The 24,977-nt window shown below is 59.3% G+C and overlaps 1 protein-coding gene across 1 annotated transcript in view; it reads left to right on the top strand.

The window, feature by feature from the left end:
* The window catches only part of Ccdc187 (coiled-coil domain containing 187), a 40,672-nt gene that overhangs the window by 3,448 nt on the left and 12,247 nt on the right, over positions 1-24,977 (top strand). The window contains exons 4-17 of the mRNA XM_071600418.1: positions 249-303; positions 2,528-2,613; positions 3,254-3,388; positions 4,128-5,179; positions 5,661-5,755; positions 10,020-10,591; positions 10,984-11,068; positions 14,136-14,245; positions 18,940-19,037; positions 19,402-19,515; positions 20,560-20,681; positions 20,794-20,885; positions 23,776-23,869; positions 24,416-24,559. Coding sequence (XP_071456519.1) covers positions 249-303; positions 2,528-2,613; positions 3,254-3,388; positions 4,128-5,179; positions 5,661-5,755; positions 10,020-10,591; positions 10,984-11,068; positions 14,136-14,245; positions 18,940-19,037; positions 19,402-19,515; positions 20,560-20,681; positions 20,794-20,885; positions 23,776-23,869; positions 24,416-24,559 — 2,854 coding nt within the window. The remainder of the gene's footprint in view (positions 1-248; positions 304-2,527; positions 2,614-3,253; positions 3,389-4,127; positions 5,180-5,660; positions 5,756-10,019; positions 10,592-10,983; positions 11,069-14,135; positions 14,246-18,939; positions 19,038-19,401; positions 19,516-20,559; positions 20,682-20,793; positions 20,886-23,775; positions 23,870-24,415; positions 24,560-24,977) is intronic.

The following is a 24,977-nucleotide window of genomic DNA, read 5'->3' as shown; positions in this document are numbered from 1 at the left end:
GCTGCCCAGAGAGGCTCCCCCCGCCCTCTGCCAGAGTTGGCAGAAGCTCTGGATTCAGTCCTGAGGTTGGCTGGCTGGCAGGGTCACCTGCACTGCCACACACACAAGGCTCAGGACACCTGGGATCTGGGGGCCTCAGCTCCAGTGGCCACCAGAGGAGCCGTGGGTGGCTGCTGCCTGTGCAGGTTGTCTGTGTCCCTCATGGTGAAGTGAGAGACCACAGCCCGAGCGCTGTCCTGTCCTTCCAGCCCCCGCCACAGTGCCTGAGGACAAGGCACTGCGCACCCCCACAGTGCTGCCGAAGTGAGGGTGCGGGACGTCTGGGGGGCGGGCGTCCTCGCTGGCCTGGCTTGGGACTTGGAGACTTAGGGTTCCAGGCGGAAACAAGGACAGGCTCTTCCACCCACCCAGACCAGGGAGGGTGGGGGAGGGGTGGGGGAGGGGTGGGGAGGGGGAGGGGAGGGGGAGGGGGAGGCTCGCAGATCCCACCCTCTCCAGGAGGCTAGCCAGGGTAAGGCCACCACTAATGCTGTCACTGATAATAGAGGGTATAATTAACAATAGGTGATAACAGAGCCCTCCCTGTGTGTACCTGGGACCACGCCTGGGCACCTTGCCAAGGCCCGTCCTCAGTCTGGGCCCTGGGAACACCCCTGAGAAGCCCCCGGTGTGGAGGACACAGCCTGCAGGGCCTGAGACGGGCTGTGTGGGACCCTGACTGTAAGCCTAAGCAGCACCTGGGGCCAGGACATGGCTCCCTGTGACCCTCTGTGCCTCAGTTTCCCCACTGGGTGAGAACAGGGCCCTGGCCTGCTGGGCAGCATGAGCTCCATGCACACCCAGGCACCTGTGTGGACAGGCATCCGCCTCCCCTGCTGCCTGGGCCAGCAGTGGCCTCCGCCATGCTCAGCAGCAGGTCTTCGGGGAGGCGGGAGGCCCAGCTGGCCATGTGGCCTTGGCAGATTTGTCTGTCAGCTGGCTGGAGGTGACGCAGGACAGCCAGGAAAATCTCCACTGATGTCCAAGAGAGACACTGAAGGGCTCCAAGAAGTTTCCAGAAGCCCCCCTGAAAATGCACAAAATAGAACCCTGTTTTTATATGACACCAAGAGGTGTCATCCCCTCCCCTGGGCTTTTGGGCTTGTTTTGTTTTAAGGCTAGCTTGAAAAATGACCTGCCTTCTGCCTGACACCGGGTCAGAGGGGCGTGCCACTGCCCACATTCATCACCGCGGCCACCCTGTCACCCCGATGGCAATGAGCATTAGTTGCTGTCAGTGACGAAGTCACAGCTGGGCTAAGGAGGGATGGGTCTGGGTTCAGAGGTCAGAGCCACAGGACTCAGGAACTGGATGAATTAGAAATCTGCTGCAGTTAACAAAAAATTAAACCATGGTAGTATAAAATATTCATCCATCTGGGCCGCAGGAAGATGAAGCCCGATATTTAATTTTAGATTATCGCACCTTACTTTGCATTTTTTATCATAGATTAGGTCAGCTGGAGCCTTGACAGGGCACTGGGGACTTCATCCACATCCACAGATTAAAAATCCTCTCGTAAAAACATTAATTGCCTTCAAAGTGCTCAGCAGAAGGAAAAACGCGCCCACCAGGACCCATCCATCGATGGGCCCTCTGCTGGGCAACGGGAAGCCGAGCTGGAGGATGGGGGAGGGCTGAGGGTGCAGCGGGGTCTCTGCCCGGCGCCTGGCGGGGAAAGCCTGGCTAGCTTTGTGCAGTGAAGCAGCAATGAGGGCGGGGGGAGCCTCTCTGGGCAGCCTGACACGTCCCCATGTCCCTGTGTGAGGTCCAGGAGTGGTCAATGGGGCCACGCCAGCCTTAGCTCAGGCCTGGGCCCCATCCCTGCCTGCAGAACCCGGGCCCCCTCTGGGCCTGACTCCAGCCACAGTGATGGTGACCCCAGGTTCACTTTCATGGCACCATGGGAAGGGGCTCCTAGAGCCGCCCCCTCACAGAGGGGACTGGAGGAGTTGGGTCGTTTGCCCGAGGTCCACAGTGGGGGAGGTGGAGCCGGACTAGAACCCAGGCCTGGGACTGCTGTGACAGCACCATGACCTCCCCTGGCCTGGGGGCCTGACCCCAGACGGCATGGCTCAGTGCTGCCCGTGCTCCATCTGGGAGTGTGGTTCCAGACCTGTGGCTGGCGACGCAGGCTCAGGGCAGGTCCATGAGGGGAGTAGGGGGAGCACCCACAGTCCCAGCCAAGGGACCTGTGTCCCCAACTGGCAGAAATCTCCCTCCATGGGGGCTGGGTGTGCATGGAGATCTTGATTCCAGACCTCAGGGTGTGTGCGAGTGTGTGTGAGGACATGTGAGTATGTGGGCATGTGAGTGTGTGTGAGAGTGTGAGTGCGTGAGTGTGTGAGAGCGTGAGTGTGTGAGAATGTGAGTGTGTGCGGGTGAGAGGAGGTGTGGGCGTGTGTGCATGTGTGTGTGAGTGTGCACAAGTCTGTGAGCATGTGGGTGATTGTGTGTGAGGGTGCGATGAGAGGCCTCTGTCCCCAGCTGGGCTGGTGGAGGGCTGGCCGTCATGACGGTGGCCGGGCTGGCCTTGGTGAGCACCACCGGGGAGCGTGAGGAAACCCCTGGCGGTGATGTCGCTGTGCGCCATGTTTATTAGAGCGAGCTCATGTTGCTGGCAGGTGCCGTGACATCTACTCTGTGTCGCACAGTCCTGCACGGATCCCCCCCGTGGCTGCTGGCTCTGAGCAGCTTCAGAGCAGAGGACTTTCCTCCAGCTGAGGTGTGACCAGCTGCAGCCCCTGCCCTGAGCACCTGGAGGTCCGGCTAGGTGCAGGGGCCGCCCAGGGCTGTGACCTTCATATTGCTGGTTGCTTTTCCTGGCCACAGTGTGTGCTGTGTGCCTGAGTGTGTGAGAGTGTGAGTGTGTGAGTGTGTGTGGGTGAGAGGAGGTGTGGGCATGTGTGCATGTGTGTGTGAGTGTGCACAAGTCTGTGCTGAGTGCTCCTTGGACAGAGCTGTTAGGAGGAGATTTATTACCCTCTTTTCACTGAAGAGAATACGGAGGGTCAGAGAAGTTGCCATAGTCACCCTGAGATGAAGCCTTGCTCTGACCCACAGGGGCTGGACATGAGGGGTTTCACTTTGAGCCCCTCCAGAGCCTGTGAGGTGGTCTCCAGGGTCCACGTGGAGCCACCCACTTCCTCATCAGGGCCGCTGTTTGGAGGTCCACAGGCACCCGGCTGTGTTTGTGTGTCTTCTCTGTTTAAGATTCTGAGTTGGTTGGTGTTCACGCCTGGAGAAAAGGACAAGCCCTGGTGAGGCTGCTGCTTGGGCCCCCTCCTGCCCGCCCCAGGCTCCAGAGCAAGGCACCCTTGAGGAACTGGGCCCCCAGCGTGGAATTAGGTACCTCGTGCCTTTGCCACAGGTCTGCCGGTCTGCTGTGGCCCCAGGGGGCGGGTGTGGAGGAGGAGATGGCCATGTCCATGTTGTCCATCTCACCAAAGGAGAAGGCAGCTAGGGTGTCTCTCCCAGAGACCTGTCAATCACCCTCTAAATCACCATCAGAGAGGGGACACAGGAAAATAATTATCTTTAAAAACCTAAGAAGGTTGGAAGTGGCGGCACACACATGTAATCCCAGCAACTTGGGAGGTTGAGGCAGGAGGATCACAAGTTTGAGGCCAGCCTCAGCAACTTTGTGAGACCTTGTCTCAAGATAAAAATAAAAAAGCTGAGGGTATAACTCAGTGACAGTGTGTCCCGGCTTTTAATCCTCAGTAGTCAAAACAAACAAACAGACCAAAAAAACCTAAGGATTTCTGTCCCCAAGAATGTCCTGGGTCAGTTCTGGAGCAGGCACACCACCAGAGTTTCCCCAACAGAAGGAATGCAAATAGGAGCCGGCCACTCCTCTGGGGGACTCCTGTCACTCCTCCATGTGCGCAGCCAGCACACACATCCAGAGCAGGTGGTCTGCCCCATGTGGCTGCTGCTCTGAGGGTTCTGTGTGTGGGCGCCGAGGCCACAGTCGGGAGGGAGCTCGCTGAGACCGGCTGCCCCCCCCACCCCGTGCCAGGAGGAGCTGGCTCTGCCTGCCTTCCACCTGCAGGGCCCAGCACCCCGTGACCACCTGTCTTTGCAGGAGACAGCAAGAGAGCCACAGCCCCCCGGGGCTCGCCCATCCACGCCTGGCTCCCCAGGGCTGCCTCTGCCGGCAGTGACCAGCGGCTCTCCGAGATCACACCCAGCCTGACTTCCCACGATCAGCCGGAGACAGTCCAAACCGCCATGGCTATCCTGAAAGACCTCCGGCAGCAGATCCAGGCCGGGCTGGAATTGGCCCGCAGCCCCAGGGACAGACCCAAGCTCAGACGCGCTAAAGCAGAGCCGCAGAGTCCAGCGGGGAGGCAGCAGCGGGACCCCCCCGGCTCCCGGGATGGGCAGGGCTCCTTCTCCAAGAGCTCTTGGGCCATGACAGAGGGGAAGTGCTCCTCTTTAGAGAGGCCCAGCAGTTCCTGCATCCAGCAGCCCTGGCACACCTTAGCCAAGTGGGAGTCCTACCCACAGAGGGCCTGGGTGGCCCAAGGACGAGACCCCCGTTTCCAGAGGTCAAGAAAAAACCCCGACAAGCTGGACACTTTCTCACGGCGGCCCTGGAGCACCTCTGGTGGACAGACCTGTCATCAGAGGGCCTGGGCGGCCTGTGAAGACTTGGAGCCCGCTGTCTCCAGACCCTGGAGCTCTCTGGAGAGGCCACACTCTGTCTCCCAACGGCCCTGGAGCAGCTCCTTTGTGCAAAGGACTGCCCCCCCCAGTAAGCTCAGAGACGCTGTCCCCCACTCTTTGGGAACCAAGCAGGCCTGGTCGAGGCCCAGCCAGGGCCACCCTCAGAACCTCTTGGGGAAGGAGCAAGATTCAAGCTCATCTGGGTCCTGCCCACGGCTCCGGGCGCCCCTGTGCCAGCCGCACAGCTCGGAGTCCTTACGGGACTTCATGCGCCAGAAGGCCCAGGCCCGGCGGCAGCAGGCCCTGGAACGGAAGGCCGTGGCTACGCGCACTCTGGAGCTGAGGAACCACAGGCTGCAGGAGGTCTACCGGAAGCAGAGGGAGGCGGTGCTGGGCAAGGCCGTCCCCATGGTCTCCCAGACCAACCCTGGCATCGTCACCTTTGTGCCCAGTTCTGCGAGGTCCGGGGTACGTGCAGGAGGGGCAAGGGGGCACTCAGCTCAGCCTCTGAGCCTGAGGACCTCAGCTGCTTCCCTGGCCACCTGTGTCCACTGACATGTGTCCACTGGGGCTGTGGCACTGGGGCTGTGGCAGCTCCGGCTGCAGCAGCTTCGCCCTGACTCGTTAGGAAACCAGGGCATTCACAAGCCGTGACCTGGGTGACTCCACAGAGGAGAGGCCCAGACCTGGGCACCTTTGTCTGGGGCTGGGGGCTGGGGGTGGAGCCCGATTCCCTGCTGCTGGGCTCCCGCAAGGCTGCGGGCTTCCAGCCCAAGTGTGCTCTGGGAGGACCGTGCTGCCTCCCTCCCAGCCCCTGAAGTGAGACCCCCCTGCAGGACTCTTCAGAATCCAGCCTGAGGCCTGGTGGAGGTTGGGGCCCAGATCTGAGGCCGAGACATGGGCTGTGGGGTCTTCTGCTGGGGGGCTCTAACTGCCCCTTCTTCTTTAGGGCCTGGAAGCCCCTGGGAACCTGGCATCTCCTGTGCTTCAGTGGAACAAGGTGACATCTGGCAAGGTGCTGGGGGCCCAGGAGGCTCCGGGCAGGTGGGTACGACGTGGGGGCTGCTGTTTCTGGGCATGGCTGTGGTGGCAGACAGGGCAAAGGACAAAGCCAGGGGCCCCCATGCTGCCATCATGGTGAAGCTCCTGGGACCTGTGCTCGGCTGCTGGGGCTCCAGTCCAGGGAGCAGCTGGTCACTCCAGTGTTTTCTCGGAGGTCAGAGGAGCATGTGGGACCCACATCGTCCATGCTCAAGGGCACAGCTCAGAGCCCTCTGACGGACAGCTGCTCTGGGACAGTCACCCCAGAGGAGACCACCCCCGGCTGTCACTCCACCCACTCTCCCGGGAGAGCAGCTCTTAGTTTACTCTGGCCATGGATTTGCCCCTAGCGACATTTCGTAATAACGGCTCCGTAAGGTAATGGCCCCGGCTTCTCACTGCATGTCAGGGCCTCACACCCACCTCGTTCAATGTGAAGCAGGGCTTCACACCATATTGCTCCGTCCACACCAATCGGCTTCCCTGTCCGTGGACACGGGGCTGCCCTGCCTTCCAGCTCCCGTGGCTAACCGCTGTGGCCATGGCTGCTGGGCCAGCTCACATACCTGCCTTTGTTCCTCCTGTGAGCACCTGCAGGCTTGAGCCCTGATCCCAAAAGACACAGTGCTAAACTCCATAGTTCCAAATGTTGAAATCCCAAAAGAGCAAAATCTTTAAAGTCTCTAAAATCACCAGTCTGAAAGATGTAAATCCTGAAAATATAATCCTGTAAAAAATAATTTAAAAATTATTTCAAAGACATATATTTTCAGAGGGGGATTTATTGGAGAAACATAAAAGCCTGACAGGACACTTGCTGGCAACTTACCGGATAAAGCAGTCAGTCACAATGTAGGTAATTACGCAAGCACGAGCACTCAGCTCTGCTAATGACGGTTACACGGGTTTTTCAGTTAGGAGCAGATGAACCGAATTCATAAAGACATGTCAAAATATGGCCCTGTGGTTGGTAATTGTGTATGCCCAGCTTTATAGCTTCAGTCATCTGGGAGCCAGGTGTGGTGGCCACACTTGTGATCCAGCTACTCAGGAAGCTGAGGCAGGAGGACCCCAAGTTCCAGGCTAGCCTGTGCAACTTAGCAAGGCCCTGTCTCAAAGTAAAAAGTGCTGGGTTGCGGCTCAGCGATGGAGCACTTGCCTAGCATGTACGAGGCCCTGGGTTCCATCCCCAGGACAGCAAGAAAATGACAAAAATCCTGTGGTCATCGGAAATATGGCGATGGACAACCTGTTTTGCTGCAATGGGTCACCACTGCACAGAGGGACCCCGGCAAGCTAGCTCTCGGGAAATTTTCTCTCACACAAGTGGACGTTGCCAAAGGTGCTGTTTGAACCTCTTTACCTGCATGCAAGAAGCTCAGGCACAGGCTGGCGTGGAGTGAGGCTCTCTGCTGGAGTCACAGTGGCACGAGGTACACAAAGCCAATCGGAATTCAGGAGTCTCAAGGGCTTTCTGTTCAGGACCCCGACACGAATGCAGATGAAATGCATCTCATAGCAAACTGCAAAAAATAATGCCGGCAATTTAAAATAGCGGGGAAAAAACTAAGAAAAGAGGCAAAAAAAAAAAAAAAAGCTAAACTAAATAGGAAATCTGATGTGTGAAAAAGTGCTTTCCAGGGAGGGGCTTGGCAGTTGGAGGAGGTGGTCCGCAGACCATGTTCCAGATCTTGCGTGGCGACAGGGCTGCCTTCTTCCCCTGTCTCCTGGGAGATGCTCATTTCCACACGGGGGTCCCAGCCCTCTGAGCTCTTGCTCGCCTCGGGAGGCACCCTGCCCCGGGCATCCAGGCCCCCCTCGTCCCTGTTCTGCCTGCTGACCATGGCAAGCAGGCTGATCCTCCGGAGCCGCCTGGCATGGGGATCGCCGTGTTCAGAATTCCAGCCTTCAGGATTTCAACATTCACGATCCTTTTAATCTTTCAGAGTTGAGATTGTAGACCTTAGGAATTTTGCTCTTTGGGGATTCAACATTAGGGGTCATGAGTTTGGAAGTACGACAGGCGCCCCACCCCTGAGCCCCAGCCCCAGCCCACCTGGTGGAACTGCGTGCAGAAAGCCCTCCTTCCCACACAGGCCAATGCACATTTTCTGGTCCCCCTCCCCTTTCTTTTTTGGTACTGGGCATTGAACCCAAGGGTGCTCTACCACTGAGCCACATCCCCAGCCCTTTTTATTTTTTGTTTTTGAGACAGGGTCTTGCTAAATTGCTTAGGGCCTTGCTAAGTTCCTGGGGTAGGCTTTGAACTCCCCATCCTCCTGCTTCAGCCTCCTGAGCTGCTGGGATCACAGGAGTGCACCCCTGCCTGGCTCGTTTCTTTTTTTCTTTTTTTTTTAGATTTCTTTCTTTCTTTCTTTTTATGTGGAGCTGAGGATTGAACCCAGGGCCTCACGCATGCAAGGCAAGCGCCCCACCCCTGAGCCCCAGCCCCAGCCCGCCTGGCTCTTATCTTTGTTCCTGTTTGTTTTGTCTTCACCATCCTGTGCTTTACTCCAACCGGGGCACTCTCCACCCCTGAGCTGTTTGGGAGCCAGTGGGGACCTCTGCAGGCCCTCCCCACCCTGTTGGGGAGCCGGGGAGGGGGGCTTGCTTCTGGCTCTTGCCTGGGAAAGGCCCCCTGGGCTCTGCAGTGAGCCTCTGCCTGGCCCAGCCTCATTCTGGTCACCTGCCGTGGGTGGGCCCAGGTGGGCAGCTGGATCTGGCTGGAGGCTGGGCTCAGGGCTTCCCCTTGAGGTGCTGCAGCCAGGAGCACCATGCCCTGTGTTTTCAGGGGACACTTTGGCAGCTGGTGTTGGGAGGGGCTCCAGGATGGCCCCAGCCCCCTTTCCTTGGCTGGACACCCTTCCTCGTGCCCTGGCTGCTCCTCTGGCTCCGTATCTGGTCTTTTCTGGATTACCTCCCTGAACTCAGGGCCCATGGTGCCCAGGGGTCTGCATATGTAAACCTTTAAACGGACACTGGTTCCAGGGAGAGAGGACTCAGCTCCACCCAGACCCTGTACCCTAGGGCAGTCCCTCCCTGGCTGTCTGTCAGGCTCCTGTGCCACATGGTGCTGTGGAGGTCTGTCCCACTGGTGGGGGGCTGTGGGTCCTCCTCACTCACTGTCTCCTTGCCCTTTGCTATTTCCACTTTTTAAAAAATGTGTCAAGCATAACAAAATTCACCATCTTAGCCAGGTTTTTAATTTTGTTTGTGGTTGTAGATGGACAGAATGCCTTTACTTATATGTTAATATTTATATGATGCTGAGGATCGAGCCCAGGGCCCCTCGCACGCTAGGCAAGTGCTCTGCCACGGAGCCCAGCCCCAGCCCTTAGCCATGTTTTGTGATCCTTAATCCATCTGGATTTTATTTTATGCTAAATTTATTTATAACTGAAGCAGGAAAGCAGAGGTCGTGCCCACGGAGGGGCCACGGTGTGACGTCTGACACCCAGGTGTGTCGCAGGAGGTTTCAGTCAGGCTTAACGACCTCTCGGCCATCTCCACTTTGGGCGGCTCCCGCAGCCCTTCCTCAGTGCGCAGAGCGGCATCCTCAGCTAGTCGCCCAGGGCGCCACGGCACACGGTGCCCTCGCGAGGCACCAGCGACACCCTTCCCCACCTCATCCAAGTGTGTGGCCCCTGTGGCACTAGTAGGTCCACACTACCGTCCTGCCGTGGCCGCCGCCCCACGTGACAGACGCCCCAGGCCAGCCTGTCCCCGTCTACCCTTGGTTCTGTGTCTGGATTCCAGGATGCTGGCCCTCCCCTAAGTGGGGTCTGCCTTCATTACCTTCTGTGATGTCCAGCAGCCCAGCTTGGTGGCCCAAGCCCCACCACAGCTGCTGACACAATTTCCTGTTTCCTGCTGAGTAACGTGCCCCCGTCCTGCCCTGCCGTCCTGCCTCGTCTGCTGGTGGACACAGACACCACCGCGCCCGGGTATGGGAGTGGCGGCTCACAGTCCTCGATTCCTCTGCTTTCACCCAGCACGGGTTTTCTGCCACACGGTGGCAACATGGTGTTAAAGTCAGAGGCCTGTGGATGTCCCTGCCCCTCCCAGGCCACAGCCAGGCCCCCTTCTTTCTGTTAAACAGCCGCGGGCCAGCTGCCTGCGGAGGCCGGAGCCTCTCTGGCCTCTGTGACAGACAGGGCTCTGCTGAGCCACCGGTCACTCCTCCCTGCCGTTCTGCACACGGCCATTCTGCACATGCCAAGCGACGCAGCCCTGCGGGGGCTGAGCGCCTGCTCTTCTCTTCCGGCAGCTTCTGTCTGTGTTTGAACAGAGCCTGGGACCACACTGAGACCCTGGAGACCGGAACCGGCGCCCCACTGCTGCTGTCCACTGCTTCCTCCCTGGGCCCCCTGAACCTCCAGGACCTCTCCCAGGGGCTCTGCGTCTACCTGGACCCACAAGAGGCAGACCGGCTGGGCTCCTCGGGCCCCCTGCAGTTCCAGTACAAGCAGGCCCGGCTGCAGGCCTTGGAGACCATGGCCAACGTGCTCAAGCAGCGCATCGACATCCTGACCACCAAGCTGCGTGGGGCAGAGGCCTCGGACACTGCCCTGGACTGGCCACCCGTGGGCCCCAGCTCAGCACCTGCTGCCCTCACACTCACTGCCACAGCCTGCCCCAGTGCCTTGATGCCCAACAGAGAAACAGGGACACCCCAGGACTGGGCTGGCCTGCAGGCCAAGCCCCTCATCCCCTCCTCCTGCTTCCTTAATGATGACCCAGAGCTGTGGAGCCCGAGCTGGGGGACACAAAGCGTAAGCCCAAGGGCCCGCCACCAGAGCCAGCCCCAAGGTACGACTGGGGCCTTGGGCCCAATGGCCGGTGAGTGGCCAGGAGGTCCCATGAGTGGGAGCACAGGACCCCATTACCAGGCGGTTTCCCCTCTGGAAGCAGGGAGAGGAGGCCATAGCTAGGCGTTGTCCAGGGTGGGCAGGGTAGAGTAGCTGCCCTCCTGGAGTGGCACATGATGTTGTTGCCCTCCCCGTCTTGTCTGAAGACAGGTTGAAGAAGGGGTGAGGCTGCTGCACTGCCCGTGTGCCCTCCACTCCCTGCCCTGCCTTTCTCCAGGGGCCTGAAGGCTAGGTGGGCACTGCAGCTCATTTAGGCCCACTGCGAAATGTGCCCGGGTACCCCTGCCAGGGCGTCCCTGTCCCCGCTAACCTGCAGCTCCTTGTCCTGCTGATTCCCTGCCATGACATGTGCCTCTTTCAAAGGTGTGGAACAGAGACTCTGGGAGCTGAAGAAGAGGCTGCAGAGAGATTCGGATTCCTTCAGGTCCCTTGGTGCCCCCTTAGGGAGGTAAGCCCAGAGAGCTCCCTTGGCAAGTGCCCCTGGAGCTGGTCGAGGGGCCAAGGCCAGGTAGCTGGGTGCAGCCAGGCTGGGCAGGGAGTGGCACAGCTCCCAGGATGTGGACCAAGTCATGCTGGCTCCGATGCTGGTCCGCGCCATGGGGTGGCTCTCTGGACAGCTCTGGCCAGGCAGCTGGCAGTGGGTCCCTAAGCCAAGCCCTGCCCTGGGCAGTCAAGAGCCCACAAACTCCCTTTGTGCTGCTCTGACCCTCGGGAGACACGTCACCTTGGCTCTTTTGTTGGCTGTTGGCAGTTGGCCTTGTCGGGGCCTCTGAGCAGGGCCTTCCTTCACTTGTCCAGGGCCCACACCCCACGTCTCAGTTCTAGGACCACTTGGACCTTTGCCCTTCTTCCACCCATCCCCAACTGTGGCCCGCAGCCTTCTCTAGGTCCAGGTCACAAGGTGCATTTGAAGTCCCATCTGTGGGGACATGGTACCTGCTCTGTGCCCCCAGACCCCCTCCCACTTAAGCTTAGGAGGGGTCCCTGCTGCCCCATTGAGTCCCAGGCTGCAGCAGGGCCAAGGAAGAAGCTTCAGTCCCTTGAGGGCCTTGAGGGGCCATCTGGTATGACATAGTTGGGTACAAGATGGCTGTGCCTGTGCATACCTCAGCTCTCCTCATGGCTATGGCCTCGAGACCTACCCCAGGGCCCATGGACCAGGTAGGGCCCCTTCTTCTGAAAACTGTCCTCTGCCACTCCAAAAAATCTCCCTTCACCCCTGGTTTGTCTTCAAACTGAACAAAGCCCCTGGTCAGGGGACCCCAGCCTGGCCTGAGCAGCCCCTCCCCAGGGAGCCCAGGACCCTGGATTCCAAAGCTAGAGCCACTACCAGAAAGACGGGGCTGCAGGCTGGGAGTTCTGGAGGAGGACGGCGGTGGCGTGGGCATCCTGCATGCCCCCTCAGCCAGAGTCCACCAGGAACACCCGGCCTCTGCCCAGTCCCCACAGCAGGGCTGTGTCACACCAGCGACCTTGGCAGCTAAGTCAGTGGGCCTGGGGGGCTGCCCCTGCACACCAGGAGGGCTGAGGATGTGGAGCGGCCGCCACCGGGGTGATGGGTGGGGCCACAGTCACCGAAAGGGTGCTGCTCCCCCAATTCCAAGGTGCTGCTGGGAAGAACCTGACGCCCCCTCCTGGTGAGCTGCCCATGGACAAGGGGCAGGTTAAGGTCCCAGCTCTGTCCCTTGACCTTGAGCAGTCTGCTCCCTACCCCCAGTGCTCTGGAAAGTGAGGGTGCTGAGGTACCCCAGCAGGGGTGATGCTGAGGTACCCTCCCCTGCCCTTTCCTATTGGGAGGGACCCTTCCCCCTGATGCCTGCTCTGCCCCCCCCCCCCGGAAATTCACCTGTGCCTCCTCGTCCCAGCCCCGCAGGGTGATGGGCTGGTGATGGCGGGTGGTTTGGGCTTGTATTCTCACGGAATCTTGAGGCCAGCAGGGGGCAGCAAAGGGGTGGCTTCTCCTCTGATACCGGCCCCTCCAGCTCCCCAAGCTGTTGAGAAGGGGGTGGGCTGGAACCCGAGCATAGAATTTTTGGAGAAATTAATTTCAGTGCCCCAGGCTCCAAGATGGACAAGCTAGGTCTGTCCTCAGGCGCTCAGACCCAGGCCCAGAAGGGTTGGCTGTTCCTAGCACAGCCACAAAGGGGCCAGAGGGTAGAGGAGTGGCCCAGACCCCTGCCCAGGGCAGGCACTGGGCACTGTGACCCCTGCCCCCTGCCCAGTCATCTGAGGAGAAACAGGAAGAGGCAGGAACCATATCTAGGATCTGTGCCTCAGAAGGCGCCCTGGGAGAGCGGGGATTAGGGACAGCTCAGTGGCCAGCTGGGCACTCCTGTCCCTCCCAAAGAGCACTGCCCACGATGTGCAGGGTGTATGGGACCACAGGCCTGCCACCTCCACAACACCGGGCCGCGCTCCCCTCCCTGGCTTGCCCTTCCCCTGGGAGCCCCAGGTTCACTGTGTCCAGGTGCTGGTCTGCTGCCCGGAGTCAGGCTGGCACTGTCTCCTTGGCCTCACGGGGACCCCAGTGCTCAATGGCCAGCGAGGGCTGAGACCATTGCCAGCATGCGCCCAGGGTGCCTTGTAGCCCCGTGGCCTCAACACACAGCCACCTGCCTCAGAGGCCTCGAACCAGGGCAGGGGCTGGCATGGGGTCACCACCTTATTCCTGCACGGGACTGGCCCACAGTCCATGTGAGATATACACCTGCTGACCCCTAGAGAAGGACGTGCCACACGCCGGTCTCCATGGCCACAGGTGTGGGCGAACTCTGTCACTGTGCCAGGGACAGATGGTGCCTGAGGAGCACCGGGCCAGCTGGGCTGTGCTCAACCACGCTCTCTCAGGCCACGCTCTGCACGTGCCACGTACACACTCACTGTGCCCCACACACTCTAATCCCAACAGCCGCGGCCAGCGCTCGAGGGCGTCCCTCCCCGCGTGGCCGCTGACCCCAGGAAGGCCCAGGGGCTCGCCTGGCTCCTAACCTTGGCACAGCTTGCTGGCTGCCTGAGGGAGGGCCGCTCTGAGGCCAGCGGGCCTGCCTCCTGGGTCTTGCCAGAGCACTCCTAGATGAACCCATCCCAGCCATGAGAATGGCTGGGCCTAGCATGAGGGGTCAGCGTTGATGGGTGGCCCCCGTCTGCCCTGGGCCTCATGGAAGTGCCCTTGTTAACCGGAAGAGGTGACTGGATGGCCACTCTGGCAAAGGGGGCCTCTGCCACGGTGCCTGGAGGTGGTCACCTGTGCTCCTGCTGGGTGCTGCAGACCCTGTGCCTTGCCCATGCTGGGGGCCAGGCACATGTGGTGCCACCATTGCACTGCAGGTCACAGGCCCGGGCCTTCCAAGGCTCTGGCCCTCCATCCCGCCCTGGACACACTGTGGTTCCGAGGGCTGCTGAGGGCCTTGGGAGCCCACATTCAGCCAAGTGAGGGGTTGCCTGCCAGGCCTCAGTCCCCTGTGCTGCCCCCAGCAGCCGGACCTCGCTCACGCCCACGCTTGTCTGCCTCCCAGGTCGCGCAGGGTGCCGGCACGGGACCCCACCTGCAGCTCCCTTTGTCTGGAGGACGTGCCGGTGGCCAGAGGGCCAGGCTTGGTAATGCCCTGGAGCACCCGGAGCTGCGGTAAGGGCGAGCCTGCAGACGGGTCCTGGGATAGCTGGCCGGGTGGCCAGGGGTGGCCACCAGGGACCCCCTCCACATCCTGTGGGGTGGGAGACCCTCTTCCATGAGGACAGCACCCACCCTTCAGCATTAAAGTGTTTTGGAGGCTTCCGGGCCGCTGCCTGCTCTGTGCTCCTGTCACGCCTGCTGTGACCAGTGTCGGGCATGAGAGCCCAAGAGCTGGCTTCCTGGCCATGCTCCTGGGTCCCTGCGGGCAGCTTCCTGAGGCACCCAGCACTCAGCAATGAAAAGCTGGTGCCTAGGAGGGGGTTGGGGTGCCTGCCCCACACCCTGACTTGGTCCCAGCAGCAGCCGGGGCTGTGTGCTGGGAGCCCTCTGGCCCGCCTGGGCCAGGAAGGGCCGCGGGAGGCCTGGGCAGGTGGGGCCGCGTGCTGACTCCGAGCAGGCTTTCATGGCTGGTTGGCCCCTGACTTGCCTCAAAAGAACAGGGTTTGGACATGGTGGTGAAGCATGGTCATGTCTGCTGTGAGAGGCGGGCAGGCGGGCACCATCGGCCCTCAACCAGAGCAGTGGCGGCCACACCTCGCCCACCTTTTGGTTGGGCAGTGAGGCCTGTGAGGCCCAGTGGCCTGAGAAAGCCCCGGGCACAGCAGAGCCCCAGGCGTCCCCTGCAGGGCTAGTAACTGGGTGGAGGGGGTCTCAGACCCAGGCTCAGAGCCACCCCCACGGGCCAGACCCATCCCACTGAGGCTTCCCAGTGAGGTGGGAAGTGTGTCCTCTGTGGGCCTAGAGGACGTGCAGGCCCGTTCTTCTGTGGACTGGCGCAGGGCTGTGGAGAGTGTGTTGGCTGTGTGTGCTTGTGCAGGCCCTCGGCTCTGGGGGACCTCTCAGCCTGGGGCGGGGGCACCTGGTCCTCAGGCCAACGTTGCTAATGCTCCTGGGCTCCAAGTTTCCAAAGCTCCTTGTGGTCCCCAGGGTTACTGCTCCTCCATACTGTCCCCGAGCATCCTGGTGTCTGGCACCTACTGGCACCCGAGCCCTGCCCTCATGATGCTTGCATTTGGGGGACACAGGCATAAGAAGATGAGCCAGTCAGAACACACGGTGCCTGGGATTCTGGGCTTTGAGACCCAGGGGCAGAGAGCCGTGGACGGGGGTCCACAGCCAGGAGGACCCAGCCCACCTCCCACCTGTCTGGTCTATTTGGCTTCTCTAACAGAAAGTCCAAGGTGGGGTGATTTATGAGGAAACAGAACTTAGAGCCTCGTGTTCTGGAGGCCGGAGGTTAAGAGCAAGGTGCCAGCCTGTGAGGGCTTCCTTGCTGAGCTGTCCCGTGGCGGAGGAGAGCGGCCGAGAGGAGGAAGGGGCTGAACCCACCCTCCACGGTGGACACTCTCCTCGTTAATCCGTTCATGGGGGTGGAGTCCTGAGGACTGATCAGCTCCTAATGCTGCTGTCACAGCAATTAGATGTCAACATGAGTGTTGGAGGGGACATTCAAACCAGAGCATGGCCCCTCCTCTCCCCAGAGTGTGGCCTGAAGTGGCAGTGAGCTGCCCAGGAACCCAGGGGTAGGTCAGGACCAGCGCTCTGTCCAGCCTTTGCTGGATTTACATATTGTCCTCTCTAAGTGGCTGAACAGAGGTTGGCCTTTGTGTGAGGGTCAGGGGAAATTCCTGACCACAGTAGGTGGCCACTTCCTGGCCAGGATCTTCCAAGGGGTAAGATCAGGATTAGGCCCATGAGCAAGTGGCCCTCTGACTCACGCCTCCACCTCATTCACCATGCCTGGGAAGAAGGTGTCGGCAGCCCTGTGGGTCACTTGGAGTCCCTCAGCTCTAGCTCTTACCATTGGAACCAAGACTGCCCGAGGGAACTTTCTAGACTCCCCCAGACCAGAGCTGTCTAGTGGAACTTTGTAGACTCCAACCTAGACCCCGCTGCACAATAGAACCTCCTGCAAGGAGGGAGAACCTGTCAGCCACCAGCCTCACGTGACAGTCAAGCCCCTGGGATCTTGGAGTGTGACTGGAGAGTGGAATTTGACATCCTGTTTCCTTTAAGCTTAAATGTGAACAGCAGTTTGGCTGCCTCTGGCTCAGCTCCGAGATGCTGTGGGTCTCTGCCTGAGGGCAGGGCATCTTGCCAGCTCTTTGGGGGGCTGTGACCCCTGGATCCAGGCCCCAGGACTGAGCTCATGCCCAATCGTCATGGTCATGCTGAGCAGCAGCAGCAGAAGTGCCAGTGTGGAGCCCTCACGAAGCCACCCCACTGATCCTCGGGTGACCAGGCACTGGGCAGTGGGTGGGGTGTGTTCTCCCAACTCCTTGCCCCCTGTCCAACAGCAGGAGATGGAGGTGGAGGCCGAGGTCATCCTCTGCTTACTGAGGGGGCTGTCCTGCTCAGGGACAGCTCACTTTCTCCTGGATCATGGTTCAGAGCTCAGAGGCATGCAGCCAAGTCTCCCCAGTGATTTATTAGGAGTATGGACATGGCCAGAGGTGACAGGAGCTGCCCCTCCCATGTGGCTGGGAGACCCCGGGGGACTGGGGCCTCTGAAGCTCCAGGTCCCTGCAGGAGGGTGGCTGGAGGTTGGACACCTTCTCTAGCTCCAGCTTCCCTTGGGGACCCCAGACAAAGGACATGAAATCTTCTTTTGCAAAGGAGTTGTAGCTCAAAGTAGACACCGACACCTAAAACAGAAGTTTGCAAGTGTCTTCACTGCATATTGTGGCCAGTTAGGGGGCCACTGGGGAGCATCCCACTTCCCACATGGTCCCTTTCTGCGGCTACGGCGATGCTCAGGAACTGGCATAACTGTTTGCGGCACGTCAACTGCTCCAGGTCTAAGAAGCCGAGCTGCAGTCTGCAGGAAGACCGTGTTCTCTGGGCAGGTGGCAGGGATCCCACCAGCAATGACGAGCTCATCGGCAGCCAGCAGGCGGGTTCCATCATCCAGACCAGAGGGTCTGAGCCCAGGACTGGGCTGGCTGTCCCATGGCCTCTGCCAGCTCTCGCCAGGACCCAGGCCCATGGCAAGGCAGGGGCAGACTGTGGGAAGCCCAAGTGGGACTCCTCCTGGCTGTGCCTCTGTGAGGCAGGAGCACCAATGGCACACAGTAGGGCTGGTCCCTGGGGACCACCAGAAAGAGAAAAGCGCCTCTGCTGCCTCTGGGGACTTCATAACCAAGGGGGAGGCCCACACTCTGGGACAATCTGGGAAATCCCAAGAAGAACCTAGGACTTGCCCCTGTGTTTGCACACCCTCCTGGTTGTCTTCATTGGCCTGTTGGGCATTGGTGGGGTCTTGTTTGTTTATGGAGGGTTTTTCCCACACTTTTCATTGGTGGTTGGGATCTGTTGTTACAGATTTGCACCTGCACACAGCACACAACAGAACAGTACAATGTGGTCAGTATCACCCCCCAGTACTTCCCCCTCCCTCCCTGCGTCCCACCCGTGGCCCCTCCCCTCCACTGATTTCCTTGGCTTTTCATGAGATCTGCCCCATCTTCCACTTCCTCCACATGGTGGGTCTGGGCTAGTCTTCTGAGGACCCTCCACAATGATTTCCATAGTGATTGAACTAATTTACAATCCCCACCAACAGGGTAAAAGAATTTCTTTTCCTCCTCCTCCTCTTGCATTGATTCTTACTTGTATTCTTGATGACGGTCATTCTGACTAGAGTGAGATGGAATCTCTGTAGCTCTGATTTGCACTTCCCTAATGGCTAATGATGTTGAAAAAGTGTTCAACATCATCAGCAATTATTGGTCATTGGTATTTCTTTTTTTGAGAGTGTCTGTTTGATTCGTTTGCCCATTTATTAATTGGGTTATTTGGGGGTTTTGGTGTAAAGTTTTTGAGCTCTTTATATAATATGAATATTAGTCCTCTGTCAGAAGAGCAGCTAAGAAAGATTTTCTCCCATTCTGTGGGTTCTCTCTTCACGTTCCTGTTTCCTTGGCTGTGCAGAAGATTTTTAATTTGATGCCATCCCATCTATTAACTCTGGCATCATTTCCTGAGCTGAGGGGTCCTATGGAGAAGCCGTTGCCTGTGCCTAAATGCTGGAATGTTGCTACATTTTCTTCCAGGAGTTGCATGGTTTCTGGTCTGATTCCCAGGTCTTTGATCCATTTTGAGTTGACTTTTGCACAGAGTTAGAGACAAGGGTCTATTCTCATTCTTCTCCATATGGACACTGTTGGGCATTTGTTGTACCATCTTGGGGCCTCGTGCCAGGGAAGTAGAGAGCTCCGTGGCCCCACAAGGTTCCTGGCAGTGATTTGAGATTCCCCAGCAAGTGCTTGACCCAGGTCTGTCTGGTAGCTCCTATGGTCTCTGCAAATGCCCTGTTGGGCATTTGTGGGGTTTTGTTTGTTTGTTGAGGGGTTTTTGTTTGTCATTGGAGGGAATTATGGTCGGGGTTAGGCAGAGCCAGCCTGGGGGACAGACGGTGCTGCAGTTGTCTGTGTCCTCCTGTGGGGCTGTGAGGAAGGAAGAAGGAGCTCTTCTTCATGGGGTCGATGCCAACCAGCCCCTGGAGTTGGGCACCTGCCCTCCTGGCCTCTGTACCTCAGTTTCCCTACAGGTTGAGAGGCTGCCGTGGAGCACTGAGGCTGCCCAGAGGAGAAAGAGGCCAAGAGCGTTCCCTGGTGCTCAGCTGCCCCCTCCTCCATGGTCCACAGGTCAGCAGGAGCCTGGGGGCCTGCATGCTGGAGACCCACATAGCGGGCACCTGGCTGACTTGGAGCAGAAGTCCTCAAGCTTTCTTGAGTCACTGAAGGTATGTCCCACCCCCATGATGTCAGCCGAATGACAACGTGTCCCCTTAGGCCTCTCCTGTTTGGGGATAAGCTAGAACCAGCCTTTGTCCCTGCGCTGAGCAGAATTGTAGGACTTAGAAACAGGGAGGTCCTCTGTTACCTGCCATGCGCCCAGTGCCAGGGAATGGGGCTTGGCGGTGGGGGGAGACAGGCTGACCAGGGTGCCTGGCCTTCCCAGGCCAGGATGGGGAGGGCAGTCGGGTTGTCTGGAGGCACAGGCCCTGCCCAGGCTTGGGAGCCGCAGGGGTGATCCTCTGAGGACGAGTCCAGTCCTCAGCGGGGCATGGCCTGCCCAGGAACCCTAAGGCCTGGGCTCTCGTGCAGCTGAACGAGCAGAAGCAGGCGCAGGGACTGGCCCTTCTGCAGCAGCAGGCAGAACATGAAGTCTGGGAGACGCAGATGGCCCTGGACGAGCTGCTCTTCAAACACCAGCTCAAGGTGGGCAGCCAGCCCTCCCTGGTCCCCTGTGCTGCCCCTGCAATCCCAGCCCAAGGCCCTTCTAAACCAGATGCCGCTCTTGGTGCAGGGCCACGGGCTGAGTAGAGAGAGACACTGACTGGGAACCGGGGCCCTGCCTTTGCCCACGGTGCTGCAGAGGCGGGGGGGCTCAGCTGAGAACCACACACCTGGCCACTTGGGTCCTGGGCGCCTACACTGAGGGGACCGTGGTGGGACCACAGCTGGGTCACAGATGGACACCCAGCCACCCACCTGTCCACGTTCCGGGATTGCTAGGCACCCAGGGCAAGGGCTCCCTGCTGGAGCCCAGAGTTCATGACCTGAGGTGTGTGCCGTGTGCAAACCCCAAGCAGGACTCTCAGGAGAAGGCAGGGACTCTGGCAGCCATCCACCCCAGACTCACGTCACCCCACCAGACAGGCAGCACTCATAGCCCAGGCAGCTCAGCACCTGCCCTGTGAAAGGGAAGCTGGTACTCAGGCCAGTGGGACACTGACCCAGCCCATGGCCATGACCTGGCTGGATGTGACAGCCTTCCAGGAAGCGGCTCATTCTTGGCTGTCAGTGTCCAGGGACTGTTAGTGGGAGGCACGCTCAGTACTTTTGGGGGGGGGGTTCCAGGAAGAGTAGCAGAACCAGAGGTGTGTGCACGTGGGTGTAAGTTTGCACAGGCACCTGGCCCTGTTCCCTCTGCCCATTCTCCTTCCTGTCCCCTCGTCACACCTCCTCCTCCCTCCTCTGCACTCTGGCATCACAGTCACAGGGTTCAGGGCCAGTTCCCTCCTGGTCCACAGAGCCTGGTGCCACGCCCCAGACCCACCCCTTTGGCTGTGGCTGCCCCCCCCCCCCCAGCCCTGGTCTTGCTCTGCATCTGCTGAGCACGCCACTCCTCCACCCCTATGGGGACAGGAGAAGGCTGGACCTCCACTGGAGGATGGACAAGCAGGCCGTGAGGTCATGGACATGCGAGGTTGTGGCTCTGGGGCCTGACCTGGCCACTGCACCCCCTCCCTGTCCTCACAGGGGCTGATGGAGAAAGACTCAGCCCAGCCCAGGCCAGGGACGGCTTCAAAGCTGGAGCAGATGCAGATCTCTGGGGACTCAGAGCCACAGACATTATCTGGCCCAGCCTCGCCCTCAACCAGGTGAGGCTGAGGCTCGGACAGTGCCCCTCCCAACCTGTGGGACGGGGCAGGGCACCCACTGCAGGTCTGGTGCTGATGACTCTCATCTCTGCTGCGTTTTCTCACCTGACAGAGCACCCTCAACCCTGGGTGGAGATGCCGCCCTGGGCCCCCAGGTGCCTGAGGAAGGACAAGCCAGTGGGGCAGGCCAGGAAGCTTCTGCAGGTGAGTGTCCTGCATGACCTGCGCAGGTGCCCAGGTGGCCTGGCAAAGCCTGGGGAGAGCTAAGAGCTGTCACTGCACCTGAGGGTGCTCTGTCAGGTGAGAAAACGCAGCAGAGACGTGACGGGGTCTGTCCGGTTCTCCTGCAGTTCTAGTGGTTTAGCACATAAACACTCAGGGTTGCTGGTGTCCCCTCCCCACAGGAGACCCCTCCTCATCCCCAAGGCCTCTGCCCCGAAGCCTGCAGCGACATGAGGGGCCCTGGGCTTTAGCTAGGCCTGGGTCCTCCTTCCCACCCCTCACCTTGAATCTGCTGCCCGGCTTTGCGAGTGCTTCCTGCGGGCAGCGGACTCACACCCTGCCTCCTGTGAACGCGGCCCTGCTTCCTCTCCCACCGAGGAAGTGACCGCCCACCTCCTTAGCTCTGGTTCCCATCCTGCTGCCTGTCTTGCGCGGGCTGTCTGTCCTTCACTTTCTTCTCTGGTGTTTCTGCCTCCTTTTGCATTAAACAGTGTTTTCAAAATCATTCCATTTCGTCTCTCCTGTTGGCTTGTGAGCTGTAGCTCCCTGCTACTTGAGTGCTGGTTTGGGGAACAATGGGACACCTGCTCTGCCTGCCACAGCCTCGCCACAGCCAGGGCTCTCGCTGCACTTCAGGCTGGGAGTGGCAAACATTTCATCCACATACGTCGCCAACGCCACAGCGCATTGCTGTTATCTCATTTACAGTTGATGACCCTGTTGTGGGTTTTGAATCGCAGTTGTCCTGTTGGTCTCCGGTGTCCCCATTCCTTGGCGTGGGTCTGGATGTCTACCCGCTGTTACTTTCCTTCTGCCTGAAAGGAAACCATCTCTGGCAGTGAGGTCGACAGGGACAACGTGTGACACTTTTGTTGTGGCTCGGGATTTGTCCGAGGGTCTGCTGTCCGCGGAGTCGGGTGCACATCTTTTTCTCAGTACTTTGAAGACCTTGCCTGGGGCTGGAGGTGCAGCTCACTGGTGGAGCCCTGGGCAGCCTCGGCTTCCTCCCCAGCACTGGGGGGCAGGACGCGGCCTATTGTCCTTGGCGCCTTTGCTGGGCTGAAGGTGACTACTTCTGCTTCTCCTCTGCCACTACGTCTGTTGAGGTCTTGAGCACTTGGGTGGCGATGTGCTTTGTGTGGTTCTCCTCATGTTTCTTGTGCCAGGCGTGTGTTGAGACTCTTGGACCCAGGCGAAAACCTGCAGTTCTGCTTTTCAAATGCTTCTCCTGATCCCTCCACTCCTCTCCCTAAGGCCTGCGTCCTTGGTGTCCATCTGCCTGGACCCCACCGAGGGCTCTGACCACAGCTATCGTTTCTGTCTCTAAAAGCCTCCTTGAGGGACTGGGGCTGGGGCTCAGTGGTGGAGCGCTTGCCTCGCACATCTGGGGCCCTGGGTTCCATCCTCAGCACCACATATAAATAAACAATTAAAAAAACAGAGGTACTGTGTCCATCTATAACTACAAAAAAACATTTTAAAAAAGTAAAAGCTTCCTTTGAAACTTTTCTTTTTTCATGACCTCCTTGATTCCACTTAACTTTTTTTTAATTGTTGATAGACCTTTATTTATTCATGTGCGGTGCTGAGAATCAAACCCCGTACCTCACACGAGCCCCAGCCCCAGCCCTCCACTTAACTTTTTAGACATATGCACTATGTCTACTCTCTGCCAGTCCAACACTGGCAAGCCCGGGCCAGGTTTGGCTGTGCCCCTGCTGCATGGCTTACTGCTGGACACCACGCATGCTTCCTTGTGGGGTCTAGGTGTTCTGTGTTCCTCGCATTTTCAGAAGCTTTGCTCTGGAATGCAGTTGTCTGAACTACTCTGAGCCTCTCAGGCCTTGCGTTCATAATTAATGAGGCAATCCCGGATCCGTGCTCAGCCTGGAGCTGGTTATTCCTACAACCAAGGCCAAAAAGTTCTGTCTGCCCAGTGAGCCCAGGTGTCACCAGCGCCTTGCCTGACTGGTCTCAGTCTCCTGGTCCTCCTGAATGCCTTGGCCTGTGGTTGATGCTGCTTTTATTTTTATTTCATTTTTGGTGCTGGGGACCAAATTCAGGCCTTGCACAGGCTAGGCAAGCGCTCCACCACTAGCTGCGCCTCAGCCTGGCTGCTTCTTGACCCCCGAGGTTTTCCCCTCGCAGTCTATCCCACCAACGGCAGCCGCTGGTCTCTCCAGGGTCAGCTCCACCCCTCTGCTCAGGTGTCCCGCCAGCTGGGTTCCCTCCCTGCAGCTTGGAAACTCCCAGGGCTTACGATGTGACAATGGAGGCCTTGCCACCTGTTTTCTACCAGTGGTCACTGTGCTCCGCTGTCGGATACTCAGCGCATGGAACACGGTCCTCTCACATGTGTGTGTGAACAAGCATAACGTGTAGACTTTTTTGGTTGTTTCAGATGGAATGGTAAATCCAAAACCTGATCCCATGTCTCCTGATGGGAAGCAAGAATCCCTAATGATCTTTTCAAAGTAGAGGGAGGGTCCTTTCTCTGCCATCCCCAGCACAGCAGGATGGCCAGCACAGGTCAGCAGCCAGGCAGCTCCTTAAGCCAGGAACCTCTGCTGCGGCTGGACCTGGGAGCCATCCCCCTCTGGCCTCAGTGTCCCCTTCTGTGGAAGCAAGGCGCCTGGGCTGTCATCTCTCTGCTCTTCAACTTTTGGTCTGATCTTTCCCTCAATTGGGGGTCCCCAGAACTTCACATCAGGAAAAGCTGGCCACGGCTTCCTTCTGTGGCCCTATGAGATGCTGGTGAAGTTGCAAGTTGGGGTGGGTGGGCCACCCAACTGCCCAGTCTACCTTTGGGAGGCCCTCCTGTAGGAAGGCCCTGGACAGGGCACTGACCCAGCCACTGCCTGCTCTCTCTCAGAGGTGGGGAAGCCGGACCCAGCCCCCTCCCAGCTGCCTATGACCAGGCTTTGCCCTCTGGACAGCCCTACCCACCAGGTACAGGGAGAGTGGGGGTGAGGGGCACGGGCAGGGAACATCAGTGCACTGGGGTCTACACTGGGCCCTGCCGGTGGGTTCACCCTGCCATCACATCACCCACCCTTCCAGCTGACAGCCTCCCCGGCCGGGGCCCTCCACCCTGGGTGACAGGTGGGGACAGGCCTTGCAACAGCGTGCTTCCCCACCCAGCTTGCACATTTCAGGGCAGGTGGCTGTGCTTTCTGGAACCCTCTAGAGCACAAACAAATGCACCTGCACCGCCTGGATCAGGGCCAGGCACGTGGCCACGATGATGACCCCACCTGCCCTCAGAGAGCTCACAGTGGGGAGGGGCACCTCTCAGGGTAGAGGGGCATGGCAACGGGATGAGCACCGGCAGCCAGTCCCGGAGGGCTTCCCGGAGGCGGTGGCCTCCTCCCCAGGGATAGGCACCGCTCCTGGAGACCGGTCCCAGGACTGGCCTAGATGCTTGACGGTGACGTGGCTGCGTCGATCTGCCTCGCCCAGCCGAACGTTTTGAGGCCCGGAAGTGCCCATGCCACAGCTTCCAGACCATTCAGCCCCTTCACCGTCGGGATGCTGGAGCAGAGCCTGCAGGAGGAGAAGCTGTGCCCACAGCACCAGGCCGAGTTGCAGCGCCTGCGCGAGATGGCCCTCGAGGAGAAGGAGCGCGCCCAGCTGGCTTGCATGAAGCACGAGTTAGGGTGAGCGCCTGCTTGGCTGGCCCAGCCCCGAAACCCCGCCCAGCAGGTCCCGCCCTCGGGTTGACCCCGCCTTCCCGGGGGCCCCGCCCTCATCGTGGCCCCGCCTGGTCCAGCTGGCAGAAGGGGAACACTGCGCACGTGTTAGGTAAGGCAGTAAAGCACCCCAAACAAGAGAGACGGGAATACCCCTCGCAGCCCGCCTGGGAGACGGCCTGTGCCTGTTTTCAAGTGACCCTTGTCTGGTGTTGCTGAGGGAAACGCGTGGCCACAGAAACACTGGACTTAAGCTGCACATACAGACTGTGAGCGGAGTTTTCATCTGAGATGTCAAATCACCAGGTGATTCTTCAACACGCAGGGGGACTGCTTCCAGAGCTGTCTCTCCCTTGGCCGGTGCAGTTGCCGGGCCTTCCAGCTA

Source organism: Marmota flaviventris, chromosome 13 (assembly GCF_047511675.1).
Source record: "Marmota flaviventris isolate mMarFla1 chromosome 13, mMarFla1.hap1, whole genome shotgun sequence".
In the NCBI taxonomy this organism is placed as follows: Eukaryota; Metazoa; Chordata; class Mammalia; order Rodentia; family Sciuridae; genus Marmota; species Marmota flaviventris.
Note: the sequence above shows the minus strand (reverse complement) of the source record. Positions and strands in the feature narration are given on the sequence as shown.